At 35.8% G+C, this 19,054-nt stretch overlaps 1 protein-coding gene across 1 annotated transcript; it reads right to left on the reverse strand.

The window, feature by feature from the left end:
- Positions 1 to 3,349: 3,349 nt before the first annotated feature.
- On the reverse strand, positions 3,350 to 6,404 carry LOC141847064 (uncharacterized). The gene is made up of 3 exons (XM_074735048.1): positions 6,079 to 6,404; positions 5,913 to 5,982; positions 3,350 to 5,863 (listed from the first exon to the last, which is right to left on the reverse strand). The coding sequence occupies exons 1-3, from the start codon at positions 6,402 to 6,404 to the stop codon at positions 3,350 to 3,352; spliced, it is 2,910 nt and encodes a 969-aa protein (XP_074591149.1).
- Between the last annotated feature and the right edge of the window lie 12,650 nt (positions 6,405 to 19,054).

Genomic DNA, 19,054 nt, shown 5'->3' on the forward strand with positions numbered 1-19,054 from the left:
TAGAAGTGCCACGTAGGCTAGTCGTATTTGTCCTCATGTCCTGTTTACTTCGGAGCGCGGATCATATGAAGGATGGATTCCACACGAATTCTTCTATCTGTTCATGGCGTTAACATCTCGACGACAGGTTGCGACCTGGTCGGTGGTCGCCAAGTCGCTGGCTGCGGCGGTCGGCGAGGCGACCTAGCCGTGAGGTAGCAGGCTACGTGCGGCAAGGAGACCTGGCTGCGAGGTCGCGGCCGACATCTTCGACGCTAAGAGGGTGTAGAAGAAAGAGATGGGGTGGAAATGAGCGATTCGGCGGATGAGGTAATTGCAGGCAAAGCGGTCGGTAACGGCGGCGAGGGGACGGCGGATGAGTGCGCAGGCGTCGTCGAGGCGGTCGACGGAGCAGTGATATAGTAAGCTACTCATGGGGAAGTCCCCTCCTAGTCTCCGCTCTATTGCAAGGTCCCCTTCCACCTTCCTCACGTCCAATCCTTCTCCCTCTCCACCTCCACCTGCTCCTTCCCTTCCCCAAGAAGAAGCCCCGAAAGACCTCCAAGCGGCCACCCTCCGCCGCCTCTCCGCGAGTCTGATAGCGAGGTTGTGGCGTTGCTACTTTCCTTTCTCTCGTCTTCGTGTTTACTTTTTTTTCCTTCGTCTTCCTTTCTCTTCTTGATCCGCGTCTCCAAGTAAACAAAGCAAAAAATAGAATGCGGTGATAGAAAATAAAATACTTTTTCTTAAATAATTAAAATTTAATATTTAATATTTGAACAGCTAATGAGATTTTTATTACATTAAAAGATATTTTTTAAATTTATTTAATAGATAAAATATGAAATCGATATAAATTAAAATATATATATTTTAAGACACAGATATAAAAGATATATCCTGCGTGAAATATTGTGCGCGCCTGCGAATACATATTTTAACGTGATCCACCGTCCATCGACGTGACTCCCTGATCCATCATCACTGTCGCCACCCGCCGCTGCCGCCGCCCTCGGCCACGCGTTGGTTGCCGCCAGCTCGGGGCGCGATCGACACGCCGCTCGTCGGCGATTCGATCGGCGTTGGATTCCGATCGGATTGTGGTTAAAATCCGACGCAATTTGGTCGAACATGTCGGCCGGCAGTGGCGCGACTGGTCAACAGCGATCGCGATTTGATCGAAAATCGTGCGAAGACTGTCGGCCACGTTTTCAGCCAAATTCGCCGGATTCCGACCAAATCACGATCGCGATTGATCGAGAAATGTCTGACCCTTTCTCCGTCGGTCTCTGGTCGCGATTTTTTTATCGCAACGCACGCCACTACACCCGTATTTCGGTCAAATTGTGTCGAATTTCGATCACAATCCACTCGGATTTCAGTCACAATCTGTTTGGAATCCGACATCGGACAGAAGCGCTGACGTAAGTGACGCGTCGATCACGCCCGAGGCGGCGGCCGGCGGTGGTCGGATGGCGCGGCGATGGGGTGGCGACAATGGCACGGATGTCAGATCGGATCGCATATTCCTCGTCGCGCAGCATAGCAATACTCATGTAAAACATATCGTATTCTAAAAAGTTCTCTGTTGTGTTATAATATAAAAAATATATCCATTTAATAAAAATATTATTATATTAAAATATTTTTATTTTATTATTATAGTAATCATTGAAATAAAAATATTTTTAATATAAAAAGAGATTATTTTTTTTGACCAGGGCCTTTGATTTCTGCCCAACGTAAAAATAAGCATTGCAGTTGTTTCAATATTTTCAATTCAGCCCCCAAAATTTTCAATATTCTATCTCCACTACCACTGCTGCTGTGCGCTAAGCAGAGAAGCAGCCGAAGACATTCTCTTCTTCGCCCAGAACCCTACTTTCGGTTCTACTGCTGCTCTCAATAACTCTCAGAGCAGAGCCTTCGTATCTCCTCTTCTCCTTGCCTTCCTCCGCCAGGGATTCGGCCGCCTTCCTCTTTGCTGCTGCTGCCTCCGCTGCGGCGGCCTTCTCCTTCCTCCGGCAAGCCAGGTACTCCTCCAGTATGTAAATGTCGTCCATGGGGGGAGGGAGGCTGAGTCGTAGCTAGAAGCTGGGGCAGTGGGCGAGTGAGAGCGGTTCGTGCATGAGCATTTGATTTATAAAGGCGGCGAGAAGGGCGGGATGAATCCGGTGGGCTGGAGTCCCATGTTTTCGGCCTGAAGAACGAGGTTTTGGAGTAATCCATGTGTTCGCATTCTTCGATCGCTTCGCTCCACGTATCGCATCTCCTGTTGTGTTCTTCGCAAAGCCCTGTTTACTCTGAAAGATGGAATGGGAGAGGAAAAGAAACTAAAGACAGAAAAAAAAATAAAGAAGCAAAAGATGAAATCGTCATCCAACAGTCTTATACACAGTTAATTTCACGATCATCTATGAGAAGGTAAATCGAGAAACTGTAATTGATAATGACGGAGGAGAATATTATCTCAGCTTCATCGAAATTCAATCTTTGTCACTTCAATAATTATATCTTATCGTAATCAACTCAACTATATTCTGAAGGCAAAAAGAATATATATACATACATACATTTACAGGTGTGTGCAAGGACGGAGTCAAAGTGGGAGCGATGATGATAACTATCTCATCTGAATTTTTTAATACAATAGGTGCATAAGTATAGAAATGAAAACGAATAACAGAAAGGAGAATGGTGAACGATGACATGATTGCCTCCCTCTTAACATAAATATATATTTTTCTTCTTCTCGATATGAAATTCCTAACTTCGTTCTTAATCGTACGAGGCGTGTTCATAGTTGTGAGCTATATCACAAACATATTGAGAAAAAAATAAATTAGATTGTCTTGTTGTAGAAAAAAAAATTACTTTTCATCGGATTTAAATAAATATTTATTTATTAAAAATATAATCCATGGATAGATTTTTAAATCCGTTTGCTTATTAAGTAAATAGGAGAAAGATGGGAAAAGTTTTTCATGATAATTTTTTTTCCATCCTTCCAAGTAAACATAGATAAAATAAATAATAATAAATAAATAAATAAAACTGAAAATTTCCTGCAGAATTAAACGGGAGATCTGAAGCAATAAGAGAAAGAAGGTTTGTGAAATTAGTTTTAGAATATTTAATTTTAAATAAATGAGAAATTAATTATTAAAATAATTTTAAATAAAAATTTATCGCGAAGTCTTATTTCGGAAAGAAAAAGAATGGAAAGAATATTAAACTTTCCTTATATTATATTTTTGGCATTTACTTGGTTCGACCAGTGGCGGAGCGTGACCAAATTTAGGGACTGGGCTGCCAGTCAAACAAAAACAAAATACAGTCGAATATCAAGTTCAAATACAAAATACGAGTTTTACAAATCGGCTCTTCGAGATTTCATATTTTTAAAACAAGTAATAATGTCATCATAGCTGAATTTCCTTGCAATCTCCTTCTCAACATTCACCAACAAAGCATTCCTCAAAAAATCATCTTCAATCTTGTTCCGTAATCTTGTTTTTACAATCTTCAAAGCCGAGAAGACACGCTCAGCACTTGCAGTAGATACTGGCAATGTAATGAGTAGATGAAGTAATCTATAAATCAAAGTATAAGCAACATGTCTTCCAGTTTTCACCAAACTATGAGACAATTCAGTTATTGTCTCCACTTGCCTCAAATGATCATCATCTGAAATATCAATAAGAAAATGCTCCAACTGATTCTCTAATGCCGCTATCTCTAGAGCAGTGAAATCGTCTGGATAATACTTCTGAACACATTGACATACCTTGGAAATGTCAACAGGATAGGACTCACATGTAGGTAGAAGCATGAGCATCAATGTTAACAAATCCATCACCTTATCATTGAACTTGAGATCTATTTCCTGCACTTGTGTATCAATAGTAACTAAAAAGATCTCAACTCGATAAAAATGCTCATTAGTAAACTGATCAGCCTGATGACGTTGACGCCCTCCACGCAAAATATGAATATCATTCATATTTGGAACATCGACACCATGATTGCCACAAAATGTTATCACTTCATTAAAAAATTTATCCCATCCTTCATCTCTCATTCTCTGAAGTCTTTGCCTAGTTGACTTCACAAGGCGCACAGCATTAACTAGATCTTGCTGCTTTTTTTGTAAAGCTTCACATAGCAAATCAGTAATTGTCAAGACTTCTTTCATCAACCATAAGATAAATACAAACTCAAATGAATATAGATAGCCATGAGCTGTATCACCATCAATACGAAGTCGATAACCTGAAGAAGAATCACTAACAATATTTCCGAGAACTGAACTTACAGAATCAAACATTTCCAAAATGCTACGAATTGAAGCCAAGTGAGAACTCCACCTTGTATCTCCTGCACGATGCAATGTAGTAATTTGATTTTTTCCAGGACCTGAATCAAGCTCACCGAGAGAAAACAGATTATTCAAATTCCTAACTTGAGAATCATGGAGTTCCTCATGTCGTTTAGAAGATGAGTCAACTGTATTAATGATAAAACCTAATTGATTAAAAAACTTTCCAACTGGAATAACATGAGTCGAAGCTGCAACTAGAGCAAGTTGTAGACGATGAGCATAACAGTGTATATAATATGCATAAGGATTTTCCCTAAGTATAAGAGCTTGCAATCCATTCAATCTCCCCTTCATATTACTTCCACCATCGTAACCTTGCCCACGGATATTCTCTACTCTTAAAGAATGCTTAGAAAAAACTTCAAGCAAATGGGTTTTCAAAGTTTCTGCTTTTGCATCTGCAACATGAATCAAATCAAAGAATCTTTCTTGTAATTCTCCATTCACATCAACAAAACGCAAAACCAAAGCCATCTGCTCACGCTTTGCAACATCACAAGTCTCATCAAGAATAACACAAAATTTTGAATCTCCTACTTCATCACGAATGTGCTTTTGTATTAATGATCCATAGATACTAAGAATCTCTTTTTGAATATCCGGAGAAATATATTTACAAACTGTTGGAGCATTCTGTAAAACAACTTTATCAATCTCAGGATTAAAGTCCGCTAGCAACTTAATCATTTCAAGGAAGTTACCTCGGTTACTTGATTCACTGCTTTCATCATTCCCTCGAAATGCACAACCTTGTAATGCTAGCCACCTTGTAGTTGCAATTGACACTTTCAGCCGTAACTGATTGTTCTTCTTTTCTTCTTGACTATGTTTATGAAAAACACTTTCAACATGTCCTGCTTGATTCATCAAAGAATAATATGATCTCTGAGCATTATTATGATGTGAAGAAGGCTCGGATCCTACATGGTTTAGAAATGCACACTGCTTCCCATTATTCACTCTTTTCCATCCAGAGAAACCTGCAGATATGAATACATCAGAAGCACCTTTCCCCTTATTTTTCTCAGCAAATAGATAGCAAATGAAACAATATGCACAACCGGTTGTCACCGAATACTCCAACCACAAAGGAAATTTCTTAAACCAAGCATATTGAAAACGTCTGAATTGATGTCCATCAAAAACTGGCTTATATTGATTTTTTTCCAACTTCGGCTGCATTGGTCCTAACATAATGTATGCTCTTCGAACTTCATCTCTTTGACTAACCGGATACTCCCATATTTGCGGCCTTAAACTAGGATCTCTTTCTAATTTCTCTACACCATCATAAAATACTGCTTCTACTCGGGGTCGGACTCTTTCTTCCATCTCAGAATCCTCTGCCTCTCTATTACCATCGCCGATTCCACTTCCAGGAGTGATTTCATTATCATCAAATGAGGGAATTGAAGAACTCCCAATCCCATGTCCATTTGCATCTTCTGTGGTATTTGTAGAACTAAAATAAGACAATAGACTTCGAGTTCTCTTCTTTTTTCCCTGAAAATTCATACTAAAAAATCAAAATGGTAATCAACAGATAACATACAAGAATCGGAACAGCATAGCATGGCTTTGAATTTGAACTGAACTGAACCCAGAAGAATTCATATTCATACCTTATAATTGGCATCGGAACTCATTTCACTGAAATTGAAAACTGAAATTGAAAACTCGAGATGCAGCAGTCGGGCCGTCGGCAATCGCAAGAGCACTTCGGAACGCCCAGAAATTGCAGAGCACTGCTCTGCAATTGACGCCCAGAAATTTGACGCAGCCGTGCTGCCTGCTGGTGTGGTGAGAAGAGAACTGAGAGTGGTGGCTTCAGGCTTGGTGCTGCAGTCGGCACTCCGCGCGCAAGGCCAAGGATGGGGGGTCTGGAAGCAGATTTCTCAATGGGCTTAGGCTTAGAGAGGTCAGAGACTAGGGCTTCAATTTTTTTTTTGAAGATGGACTGGGCTACAGCCCAGTCCAGCCATAACGACGCTCCGTCGTTGTATTCTAGGTATACCTGTTGTATGACTCTGAGCGGAAAGGGCATGAACCGTTGAGTTGCTCTATCGGTGATCCACGCCAAGTTTGTCGGGACAGCTTCTTGAGCACGAGTCGCGTTGTTGGTTACGTCACTAGCCGTAAATCAACAACGGTCGATACAGAAGAATACCCTAAAATCGGAAACGCGCAACAACACACGTTGCTTTCGTTTCCGGGGTTTTCTAACGATCGCCGGTAATCTGATTTCCGGTGATCTTCAAAGGCACGATGGCTCTTGATCGGCTGCAACAGAAACTTGGCCGGCAGCAGCAGGCTGGACCAGTGGCAGCAAGCAAGGCCGGCAGAGAGCAGTTGGCAGCAAACGGACAGAGCTTAACAGGAAGCTCCGGCAGCAAGGGGGTTTTCCGGCGAGCAGAAAACAAAAACCCGAACAGCAAGCTTGCTCTTCCTCGCGTGAACGAACCGAAAACAGGGGCAAGGAAGGGGCGGCTAAAAGGAGGTAGTAACAGAAGTTTTTTCACCTTCCAAACCAGTCGGCGTCCCCTCCTTTAAAGAGCTAGGATCAAATCCTAGGATACGCCGGCCACCCAAGCTTTCCTTTTCTTACCGGTGAGTTTTGGAAAGGATCGAATCACTTCCTTTCTACCGTGCCATCAGCAGCTATCAAGATGTTTTCTTCCTGATTTGTGCGCGTGAAGGATGGAGAAGATAATCCCTTTCCTTGTTTGCTCAAGATCCGGCCACCCCTCATTTCTTTCCTTCTTTGCAGCTGGCGTCGGCGAGAAGGAGGAAGCGGTGAAGACGCGTGAGGGAGAAAAGGGCAAAAGGGATGAACCGGTTTTTCCATAAACCATGGTTTTAGGTTTTCCAATTGAACCGGGTTCAATGTCATTTGGTTTGGTTCAACTTGGTTCACAACCAAAACTTTTAATTGACTAGCCAAATGAACTCCGATTTAACCCAAACACGTTTCGTTTGTTTCGTCTTCTCAAGACGAAGCCCGTCATGCCTTCCGTTTTGCTAAAATGCATTCCAACACGAACCAAACCGAGTTGGTTCAATCTTTGGTTCAAAATCGGTTTATCCGGTTCAACAACTAGATCATTTCCGATTTCGATTAATCTATCTTCATAAGATAGAATCCATCATTTGCCTTTGTCCGGTCTAACCGGATTTCTTCTGTTCTGAGAATCTAATCCCCAAACTCGTTTTAAGTCCTTTCAAACTTGTAATGCGTGTGACCCAATAGGTTCCCGGTTATGTTGGTCGTCCGAAATTAACTCCTAATTTCGAATCGATCATGAGTGGTACCTAGTAGTACATCATGATCCCCAATTGACCGGAAAATCAATAACTGATTTCAGAACAGTTTCTAAACCCTTCAGCAGCTTTACTGAAACGTGCCTCGTTCCTTTCACCGTCTTATACCCGCTTGGTTCAGGACATGGTCTGTGTGTGTCAGTCCACACTAGGCTGACTACGTCACACCTAGCCCAAGTTTACTTCCTTGTTCTGAGGATTCGAGTTACTTGTACACGTGTTCAAGAATACGTGTTGCTTTGGCCAAAGACTTTCAGTAACAATCCAAACAAGCGGCCGTAGGGTATACGTCTCTTTTATAAAGAGCGGTGAATCCTCTGTGGGCTATTCAAACACCTTCGGGCACTTCAACTCATACTCAATCATCTCGGGTCCACACCTCCTTGGAGATGCTTACTTAAGATGTTAAAGTATAAGCTTCCGCGACCAGGGTGACTTGAATACCGCAAGTCTAAGGAAACTCGCACTTAAGCTTCACTGAGAACTTCATTGACATAAAAGGAAACCACATGAAGTCTCACGGCAGGTCACTCCAATGAACTAGCTACCTTTAACTAGCATCCACGTTTAACCCTCAACATCCAATGTCTCCAGCTAGTGAGAGCTACTGCTTGGTAAACCAAGGAGTATAAACGTGCTAGTCTCAACAGAATTGATGACGTCCGTGTTCATCAATTCATCGACTAGGGAAAGTTTCAATACTTTCATAATTACACATGTAGAGAAACTCACAGTTTGTGATCGTATCACAAATTCTCTCATGCTATGAAATGTATTGTGGACATTCAGTGAACAAGTCTAAGATCCAATCAAACATATAAAATATGCACTTAAACAGTGAATTTATTCAATACAAATTATAATCATAAGGCGATTGCCTTAGGACACCTCCCAAATATAACAATTTTGGGATGGATGATCTGATCATACATTCTGCCTATTAAGTAAATTCAAGAAGCAAGATAACTCTTGAGAGTCAGGCTTAGTTGGGTTGTGTTCGACCCATAAATATACACACAAACGCTCTAATCTAATATTTTTTAGACAAAAATTAGAAGGACATTGAATCTAATATTTTTATTAAAATGATATTGAAACAATTTATATTTCTCATTCGAAAAATATCCTTAGAATAAAATTAGTCCATCACAATTAGTATATATAGAAATTATTTTATTAAAATAATCTTATCAAATTGGTTAAATTTATTTAAATCTTATCAAAATCAGTTTTAAATTAATTTTGACTAAGTTAAAATAATGTTAACTAAATTAATAGAAAATATTTGAATATAAAAATATTTTATATGTAATAATTTTGATTAAATTTAAGTTAATTTATTTTAATATATAATAGTTATCGTGGTAGTTGTTATAATAATATTAAAATAAAAATATTTTTGGAATAAGAAATATGTTAGGTTCAATGTTTTGACTTTTTTATTTAGATATATAAGAATGATAAAAATGTTCTTTTTAATTTTTATTTTTTTTTATTTTTTTGAATTAATTGCTCACACGGTGGAATCTGCCACCCAGCAGTCCCACACGGTCGGCCCCATGATCAATATGTGAGGAGGTAAATCGAGAAAATGCAGTTGACCACGACGAAGGAGGGCATTGTCTCAGCTTCATTGAGATTCGAACCCTTGTCCTCTTCAGCAACTTTACTCCGTCGTAACCAACTCAACTATGCCCCGGGGGCCAACAAGTTAATGTCAACTTTTACAGAAAATGAGTTTGGATCCCTGGTTGGATATTATCGTGGAAAGTCTCTTTTTAATTTAATATATTAATGTATAAAATTACGCCCCCAGCCACGATACGATAGTAATGTTAGTATTCGTCCTAGAGTCAATTATGAGATGATTGATAAAAAACTATTTATATCATATTTTTGTTAGGATATAATCAAAATCCTACATTGAAAATACATGAAAAAAAAATCATGTATTTATAAGATGAAAGATATTTTCCTTGATATAAGGTATTTTGGGTTGAGTTCAAAAGCAAAACCATAAGGACTTAGGCCCAAAGTGGACACATACCATTGTGAAAATATTTTTATTCATCGATACTAACAAGTGGTATCAAAGTCATGGTCTATATAGAGTTATGTGCAAACCCTCAGGAAAATTGAAGGAGGTAGGGGAGGCCCGGACCATAGAGATAATGGTAGGGGGCTCCTAGTAGGGGAGTTCGGACTCGGACCATGAGGATAATGGTAGAGGGACTCCCAGTAGGGGGAGTTCAGATCCGGACCATGAGGATAATGGTAGGGGGACTCCCAGTAAGGAGAGTTCGAACCCGAACCATGAGCCATGAGGATAATAGTAAGGGGCTCCTAGTATGGGGAGTTCGGACCCGGACCATGATAGGGGGCTCCCAGTGGTCATTTATTTTGAGAGGAGAATTGTTGGGATACAATCAAAGTTCCACATTGGAAAAACATGAAAAAGATCATGGATTTATAAGATGGAAGATATTTCCATTGGTATGAGACTTTTTGGGTTGAACCCAAAAATAAAATCATGAGGTTTAAACTCAAAGTAGATAATATCATACCATTGTGGAGATATTTTGATTTAGGGTATTAGATTGTAATTTACATATCAATTGGTTGAATTGATAGTGGAAGATTGTAGACATATTGATTTGTAAATGAGTATATTTTAGTTTGACTAAAATATGATGGACTATAAGATTAAAAGGTTAAGTTTAATCCAAGTTAGACTCAAATGAATCCAACTATTATATTATTAGATTGGGTTTAATTTGAATTAGACACAACCACTAAAGAGGATTAATATCATTAATAAAGATTAATAAAATATTAATAAAAAGGAGAGCAAAAGGTAAAAAAATTTTATATTCATTAGATAACTCTTTGTATTCATTGGTATTCAATGAATGATTTTTTGTAATCATTGGATGAGTACAAGAGGTCAATTTTATGCATTTGATGGATGATCACTGCACAATAAGGGCAACAACTCGATCAAACATGTATATTATATTCACATGGATCTCTAAAGGGATCGATTTTATTCTGCTGTATTTATTTGTTATTTTTCAAAAAAGATTCCTACATGTAAGACTCTAGATTGATTTCCTAATCAGGATTCAAATCTCACTCAAGTTACATTACATTTAGGGAGTTTGAAAAAATTATTATGTTGGATCGTCCACTGAGACTCATCTACGCTTCTCGATTTCGATTTATCTTGATTTATTCTAGTGGTATGTAAAAAATTTTTATAGGATCGAATTGATAATTTAAGATTAATTAAATTATAAAAACTAGATATCTTGATTAAAAAAGTTTACATATTTTTGTAGTATCAAAAAATTGTAATTTGACCATTTGTGTTGCCACTAAATAATTTAATTGATCCTTGCAAGCAATCGCATTTAAGTCGTACACTAATCATGACGTTTTGCTTAAAAAATATTTATGTGAATTTTTAGTAAAATTTTAAAATATTTAGAGGATATTTGTGAATTTTTTAATAAAAAAGTCGATTAGTCTAGTCATGCTAATCCAATGGGCTAAACAAATTGATTAATAATTTATTAGTCATGCAAACCTCATTGCATATCAAATCATATTTTATGTTCATATAATATTTTTTATTTATTTAATTATGAGCACACAACAATAATTACTACTTAAGTTTATCTCATGAGGTTGGATGAATTATATCATCCTTATACGTCTATACGTCATTGAATTATATCTCCTATATATCATCATTGTGGAATATACATATTTATCATAGTTTTAAATCGTTTAACTATTGAAATACAATTAAAGTTTCATATTAAAAATACATAAAAAAAATCATAGGTATATAAGATGGAAGATATCTTCATTGGAATGAGATCTTTTGAGTTGAGCCCAAAAATAAAATCATGAGAACTTAGGTCCAAAGTGGACAATATCATACTATTGTGGAAATATATTGATTTCATTGGTACTAATACTAACTGAAATATTATTGATCGAGTAAATATATATTCGTACAATCTTAAATATGTCTCCAAAAGTTTTCCCTTCATAAGTACAATTTCAATTTTTTTAAATATTTTTATTTTTTATTATATCTATCTGTCATTACATCCATCTTTATATCTTTATTTTTATAATTTTTATCTTTTGTTCATGCATTCGAGTCATAGCCCAATATTCAATTCCATATAATATAGTCAATCTAACTGTCATTTTATAAAATTTTCTTTTAAATTTTAAAAGTACTTACAATTATATAAAACATTTTATATTCTCCTCTATTTTAATCATCTTGCTCTCATTTAAGACATCTCTCAATCCTTCTATCTTTTAAAAAATAATTTTAAGTACTTAAAATTTTTGATTGCGTATCTTCTATGTTAATATATAAAATAAGTATTCGTATTTAGTTATGAAATTACAATTTAGAATATTAGTTTATATTTTATTGCATAGAATAGATCTTGTGCATTAATAAACCCTTAATCATGGCTGTTTGCTCACGCTGTCATCTATAGTTTTGAGTTGACCTTTTAATGAATCTCATAAATTAGAATGATCTAATTCATTAAATTAAACTTTTAGATTTTAAAACACAAAGCGATTGCGTGTTTGACGGGCAAGGCAACAAAAATATATAATTTTTAAAAAGAAAAAATATATATAATATATTCCTTTCGTTTACTTTCTTAATTCTCCTATCTTATTTATTGGATCGAATGAAAAGAAAAATAAAAAAAGAAATATTGTACTTATCAAAGATTCAATAGTAATAATAGTATTTTTTTTAGTTGCTACAATTTAAATTTATTTTATTCAATAATATTCATATTATATCAATTATAAAATAATAATTACTATAATATGACATTGTAACAGTTACGATTTCATAATTGTTACAATGCAGACTTATCCTAGCTATTTATATAATTAATCGATATTAGTTCAAAATTTAATACGTGTGGTAGAGAAAATATTATCGAACAATGTATTTGAGGATAACTGTGTCGACAAAGGGATCGATAGGTGAGATATTTTTTTTATAAAAAAAATCAAAAAGAAATGCATTTTAATTTTTTCAATTGACATTAGATATCCAATTTACGTTGACTAATTTTGAAGGTGACCGATCTAATCTGCTGAAGAAATTTATTTATTAATTCACCGGAAACTTTTTCTTTTTGCAAAACTTACATTAGGTTTATTTATTTATTTCAATTGGTACATCTTCTTTTACATTTTTTTATCATACCAATCTCCACCCAAACACGGAAATTTCAATACTTAATTACTCGATGATGTAAAAAAAATTTAAAGATTTTTATTATTAATTTTAATAATTTTTATTTTTAGTAATTTTTAAATTTCTTTTATTTAGAGTAGTTTTAAAAAGTTTTATTTTTTAAAGATTTTTAGGATTGAGTATGTTAAAAAATTTTTTTAGGATTTTATATTTGGAGTCCGTTTAGGTTTTTTAGTATTTTGAGTTTATTAAGAAATTTTTATTTTTATTAGGAATCTTTCTTAAGGTTTAAGTCTATATAAATATCTTATGAGTTGATGTTTAGGGGAGAAGAAGTTTTGGTTTAATAATAATTTTGGCAATGCCGTTTATTTCCCTATCTCTTGTTATTCTTCTGAATTAACAGGTTTTAGAAGATTGTTTTCGGTGTTCGTATCGAACCCACGGATTCAATATTGCTCCCGAGATAATCGTTATCCCACCCGACGTCAATTGGTATCAGAGATTTCAGATCCGATGGATCGTTGTCATGGTGGTTATCGTGGTCGTGACAAACAAGTTTCAACAGAGGAAATCTCACACCGTGAACGTTACACGCAAGACGAGATTCTTGATCTACAGAGGCAAGTTACAAAGTTATACCAATGTCTAACAGCACAAGATCGTAGAAGTCAGCTCTTAGATCCGATGGATCGAGGTCGTGATCGAGGTCGTGATAGGCAGGTTCCGTCTGAAGAAGCCTCGCACTATGATCATAGCACTCGAGATGAGATACTTCAAGATCTATAAAGACATGTCGCAAAGTTATTCCAGCGTCTAGAGGCGCAAGATCATAAAAGTCGTAAGTTCTTTGATTCTCCTTTTGAAAATTCATTAATTTTCAATCGAGAAGAGATGTCGAAGCACAAGTTTGGTTTTGAGAAATTCGAGATCAACCGCCCCACCACCTACAATTTCAAGAGAACGCCAACTCCACAGCACCTCTACATACCGCCTTCCTCCTATGGCAGAGGACAACCATGAAGATGCAGAACTCGACAACATCAAATATGATTAGTCCTACTCTTCCGATCGTCCAATCATAGGAGGCGGTGAAGATAACGACAAGATCGAAATAATTGGTTATCCAGTTTATGACAATGTTGACGAAGAGGAGATAGACCTAGACGAAGCATTGATCGAAGATCAAATGTCCGATGACAATCAGCAGCATGGTTCATCTATCAACGAAGTCCAAATCTCCATCGTCTCACCTTGCATTGATTCGACATCTCAATTCATTCAGCATGAAGAAAATAAGATCGAGTTCCAGCTAACGGCGCAGGATCTTAAAGATCGTGAGGTACGTGGTCAAGATCATGATAGGCAAGTTCCAGATAAGGAAGCCTCACACTATGACCGTAGTGCCCAAAATCTTAAAGGTCATAAGTTCTTTTCTGTTTACTTGGATACAATTTTTCTTGAGAAAGATATGGACGACAAGATTGAAATAGTCGGTGATCCAATTTATGATGAAGACGAGACCGAGTCAATTAGGAGCCAGTGTATGACGAGGTATTTTATGATAATTATTGTGAGATTTTAGATGACAGGATATCTAAGGATACAGTTTATGTTCTATTAGAAGTACAACAACCGCCTAGAGATTTGACTGAGTTAATATTAGAAGATCTTCCTCCCATTCCACCACTTATACGACGACTTTTGATTCATCAGCACTTAAAGATTTTTTATTCTGAAGACACTATCCTGAACTTGAGGATGAGTTCTTTTCAACTTGGGTCGTCTGATACAGTAGCATCTAGCAACATGATTCGTTCATGTCTTCTGATACAATTATATTCCCCTCCGAGCTGTGACAAGAAGAGCTCGAAGGCTACCAACCTCCCTTTTGGGTCTTGAAAAAGGATGATTGAGACTATCGACAAGGAAGATGATCAATCCGTGGCCTCTTGATGTTATACTCATGAGCAGATCGACAAGGATTCCTGAAGTCCAACAACTACTAGAAGATTTTGCCGAATTGATATCAGATGATCTTCTTCCTAGGCGACCACCAGACACTACTCTAAATTCGAGGATGAGTTCTTTCAATTTGGGGCGTGGCCTCCTGATGTTATACTCATGAGCAGATCAACAAGGATTCCTGAAGTCCAACAACTACTAGAAGATTTTGCCGAATTGATATCAAATGATCTTCTTCCTGGGCGATCACCAGACACTACTCTAAACTCGAGGATGAGTTCTTTCAATTTGGGGCGACTGATGCAGGAAGATCTAAAGATTGGGCCGTGTGAGATACTGTAGAAGATCAATGACAATACATACAGGTTGCGCCTTCTGAGTCATTTGAAGACTTTTGACGTTTTTAATGTGAAACATTTGAGTTCGTATTTAGAGGATGTTGATAATACTTCTATGAACTCGAGGACAAGTTCTTTTCAACCTGGGGTGACTAATGCAGGAGAATTTGAAGATTTTATTATTAGTTTTGATAATTTTTATTTTTAGTATTTTTTAAAATTTTTGGTATTTAAAGTAGTTTTGAAAAGTTTTATTTTTTAAAGATTTTTAAGATCGAGTCTGTTAAGAAATTTTCTTATGATTTTATATTTGGAGTCCGTTTAGGTTTTTTAGTATTTCGAGTCGATTAAGAAATATTTCTTTTTATTAAAAATCTTTCTTAAGGTTTGAGTCTATATAAACATCTTATGAGTTGATATTTGGGGAGAAGAAATTTTGGTTTAATAATAATTTTGATAATATCGTTTATTTCCCTATTTCGTGTTATTCTTCCGAATTAACATATTTTAGAAGATTATTTTCAGCGATCGTAGTCGAACCAACAGATTTAATATTATCTCCGAGATAATCGCTATCCCATCCGGCGTCACTCGATTATTTAATCAGATCTAAAAAAATTCTTCTATATTCTTTTCTATTCGTGTCAAATATTAGGTCCACTATCAAATTTAAAAACAATTATCATCCCTAAGTGCTTGGTTAGTCTATTGAACTTCTGCTGCCGCCCTGTCCCCTGAGTATAAACTTATTTTATTAAATGCTTGTAGAATCATTCATCATAATAATAATATATATGTTTCTTAATAACATTTTACTCGTCCCCGGGGCACTGGTGCAACGGTAAGACATTCGGATTGTGACTCAGGGACCCACGGTTCGATTTTCAGCTACGGCGTATTTACAAGAATTTTCTTCCAAATGGAAAATGCAATCAAAGGATGCTGGGCATTTGGATTGGCCGTCGTATGCGCTTCCCGATTTACCCTGGTGGTCGATGGGAAACTTTCGTGGGACCGGACCGGCCACTCCTAGGGATTGAGTCCATGAGACTGACTGGGATTTATCATTTTTCTTAATAACATTTTACTCGAATTATGTGATGATTTGCTAACATCATATTCTAGAACTAGATGCACTAGTCAACATTTCATAGGTATTCATGATAATTTCCTCTTGATTTCACTCTAAGAAATTAGAGATCTTCAAATAGTCTTGGATTGGATTAGAAAATTATTGCATATCTTGTTTTCAATTATTTGAAAACTAAAATTATCATATAAGCATATCTATTTCAATTATTTGAAAGACAATCATACATAAGAATAAAAAAATTTCTTCTTCGATAAATTAACATTGATGCTATGAGGTGGATGTTTTACCTAATTAATCATATAAAAATATAGATAATACAAAAAAAATTAATTTTTAAAAAATAAAAAATTTTTATTTTTAATAAATGATTTTTAAAATTCAAAATTGAAACCTAACTAATTTAATCAAAATAATCAATATTTTTTAAAAAAATAAATAAATAAATTTCTAAATAAATCAAATTAAAATTTTGAATTAATTCAGTCCAATCAGTTACCTTTACAAGTCTCTATTGCATTCATTATCACCACATATTTTAAGTGGCATAGACAATTTGCATTCTACTTTATCCAATTGTCTCCCTTGTGGCTTTCAAAAGACTACCAGCGGAAAAAATGACGACTTTATAATTATGCTCGTTTGCTATAGATAAAAGAGTTAGCTCATATGATCCGTCTGATGATCATCTAAAGATTGTGAAATTTAATTTCACTACGAAAAAAAATATTTTTTTCAATTTCACAAGATTGATCCTCTTTAGTAAAAGGTAGAATCTACCACCTCAGTGATCCCACACGATCATCTATGATCTGTGAGATAAATCGAAAAATTTCAGTTGGCCATGATAAAGGAAGACATTACCTCGGCTTTTCGAAATTTGACTCTTTGTCCACTTCAACAACTCTTCTTCGTCGTAATCAACTCAACTATGCCGAGAAATTGCAATTGCTAAATTAAGAAAAAGATTGGTCCTCTTATGCAAAAGGTGGAATTCATCACCCCAGCGGCCATACACGATCGGTCTCACGACCATCTATGAGGAGGTAAATCAAGAAACTACAGTTAGTCACGACGGATGAGAGTATTGTCTGACTTTGTCGAGATTCGAACCCTTGTCCTCTTCTGTAAGTCTGCTCCGTCGTAACTAACTCAGCTATGTCCCGGGGGCAAAAAAATTATCTTGGTAAACTTTTTATAGTGATCGGCTCCTCTACTAAAACGACTTCATAGTCAGAAAACTCCTGTAAGAGATTTTTTGACGCACAATTATATGTTGATAAGAACTACTGTGAAACAACACTTCAGTCAACAAGTACATGTTGCTAAGAGTACTCGAATCATGTCTCCATACTTACCACTTGGGATAAATCACTTCGGAAAAAAAAGGATTGGCCCTCAAACTAAGAACATATAACTGTCATTGAAGATTAATATTAATGATACATATGGATGCTCAGGATTATGATACGATGATGATGGAACAGACTGGTTAGGTAGCGAGAGTTATAACCTTATATAAAGCACATTACACTTATTAGAAAATTTTATAATATTAACAATTCACTAAAACACTGATAGATTTCCAAAATCAGCTAGATTTGAATTAAAAGGTGCACGTGAACTAAGATATATTTTAGGCATCAACGTGGCTCAATTGATGCAGCATTAAAATTGGCGTGTTAAATCATCTAGAAGTTAGGAACGAAATGAATAGAGCCCATCAAAATAATCTCCCATAGAAAAATCAATTTGAAAATTATATTAATTCAAAAATAATTAAAATCTAAGATTCTAGACTCTTTACTAGAATAAATATTTTAAATAAATAAAATATATTAATTTTAATAGAGATTTTTATTTATTAAAGATGCGTATTTTTTATTAGCTCAATTGATGCCGTATCAAAATTGACCTATTAAATCATCTAGAAGTTAGGAACGAAATGAATAAAGCCAACCAAAATAATCTCATATAGAAAAATCAATTTGAAAATTATATTAATTTAAAAATAATTAAAATATAAGATTCTAGACTCTTTAATAGAATATTGTGAGAGATATCCAAGATTTGCTCTAACCTAAGATTTCTTTCTTACTTTTGTGATAACAAAGGTAAAGTAGAAATCGCTAGCAACTTATAGTTCAACATGACATAACAAAGTCCATAGAAATTCATCAATACTTCATTCAAAAAAAAAGTTAAATGAAAATCAATACGATCATTCAAAGGATTGCATGATATTTTTACAAAGGACCAATCTTTCCTTGAAAGATATTCAGTTTACACAGATTAATTTTAAGATGGACAGTCCGACTCAACATTCCGCCTATCAAATAAATCCAAGAAGTGAGATAGCTTTTGATGTGACATTTCAACGTTACTAGTTATTCAAATACTGTAAGCATGTGTTATATGATTTTGAACCTTGTTACTTGGGAAAAAAATACTGTCTTGTCTACCATTACCACCTACCATGTCCCAAGGGGCAAAATGTAAATAAATATAAAGAGTAGGTGCAATACAATGACTTCCCAAGGATCACCCATCTTAGTAATGTTCTCTTTCAAACATGTTTAATTTTGGAATTCTGATGGGATCCGATACGCTTATGGAGTAATCTTGGGATAGACAATCCGATCCTATATTTCGCCTATTAAGTAAATTCAAAAAATCAGATAACTCCTAAGAGTCCGGCTTAATTGGGTTGTGTTCAACCCATAAATATACAT

This window comes from Curcuma longa, chromosome 16 (genome assembly GCF_044706935.1).
Source record: "Curcuma longa cultivar G26 ecotype Majalengka, Jawa Barat chromosome 16, ITB_CL_G26_1.1, whole genome shotgun sequence".
Taxonomy (NCBI): Eukaryota; Viridiplantae; Streptophyta; class Magnoliopsida; order Zingiberales; family Zingiberaceae; genus Curcuma; species Curcuma longa.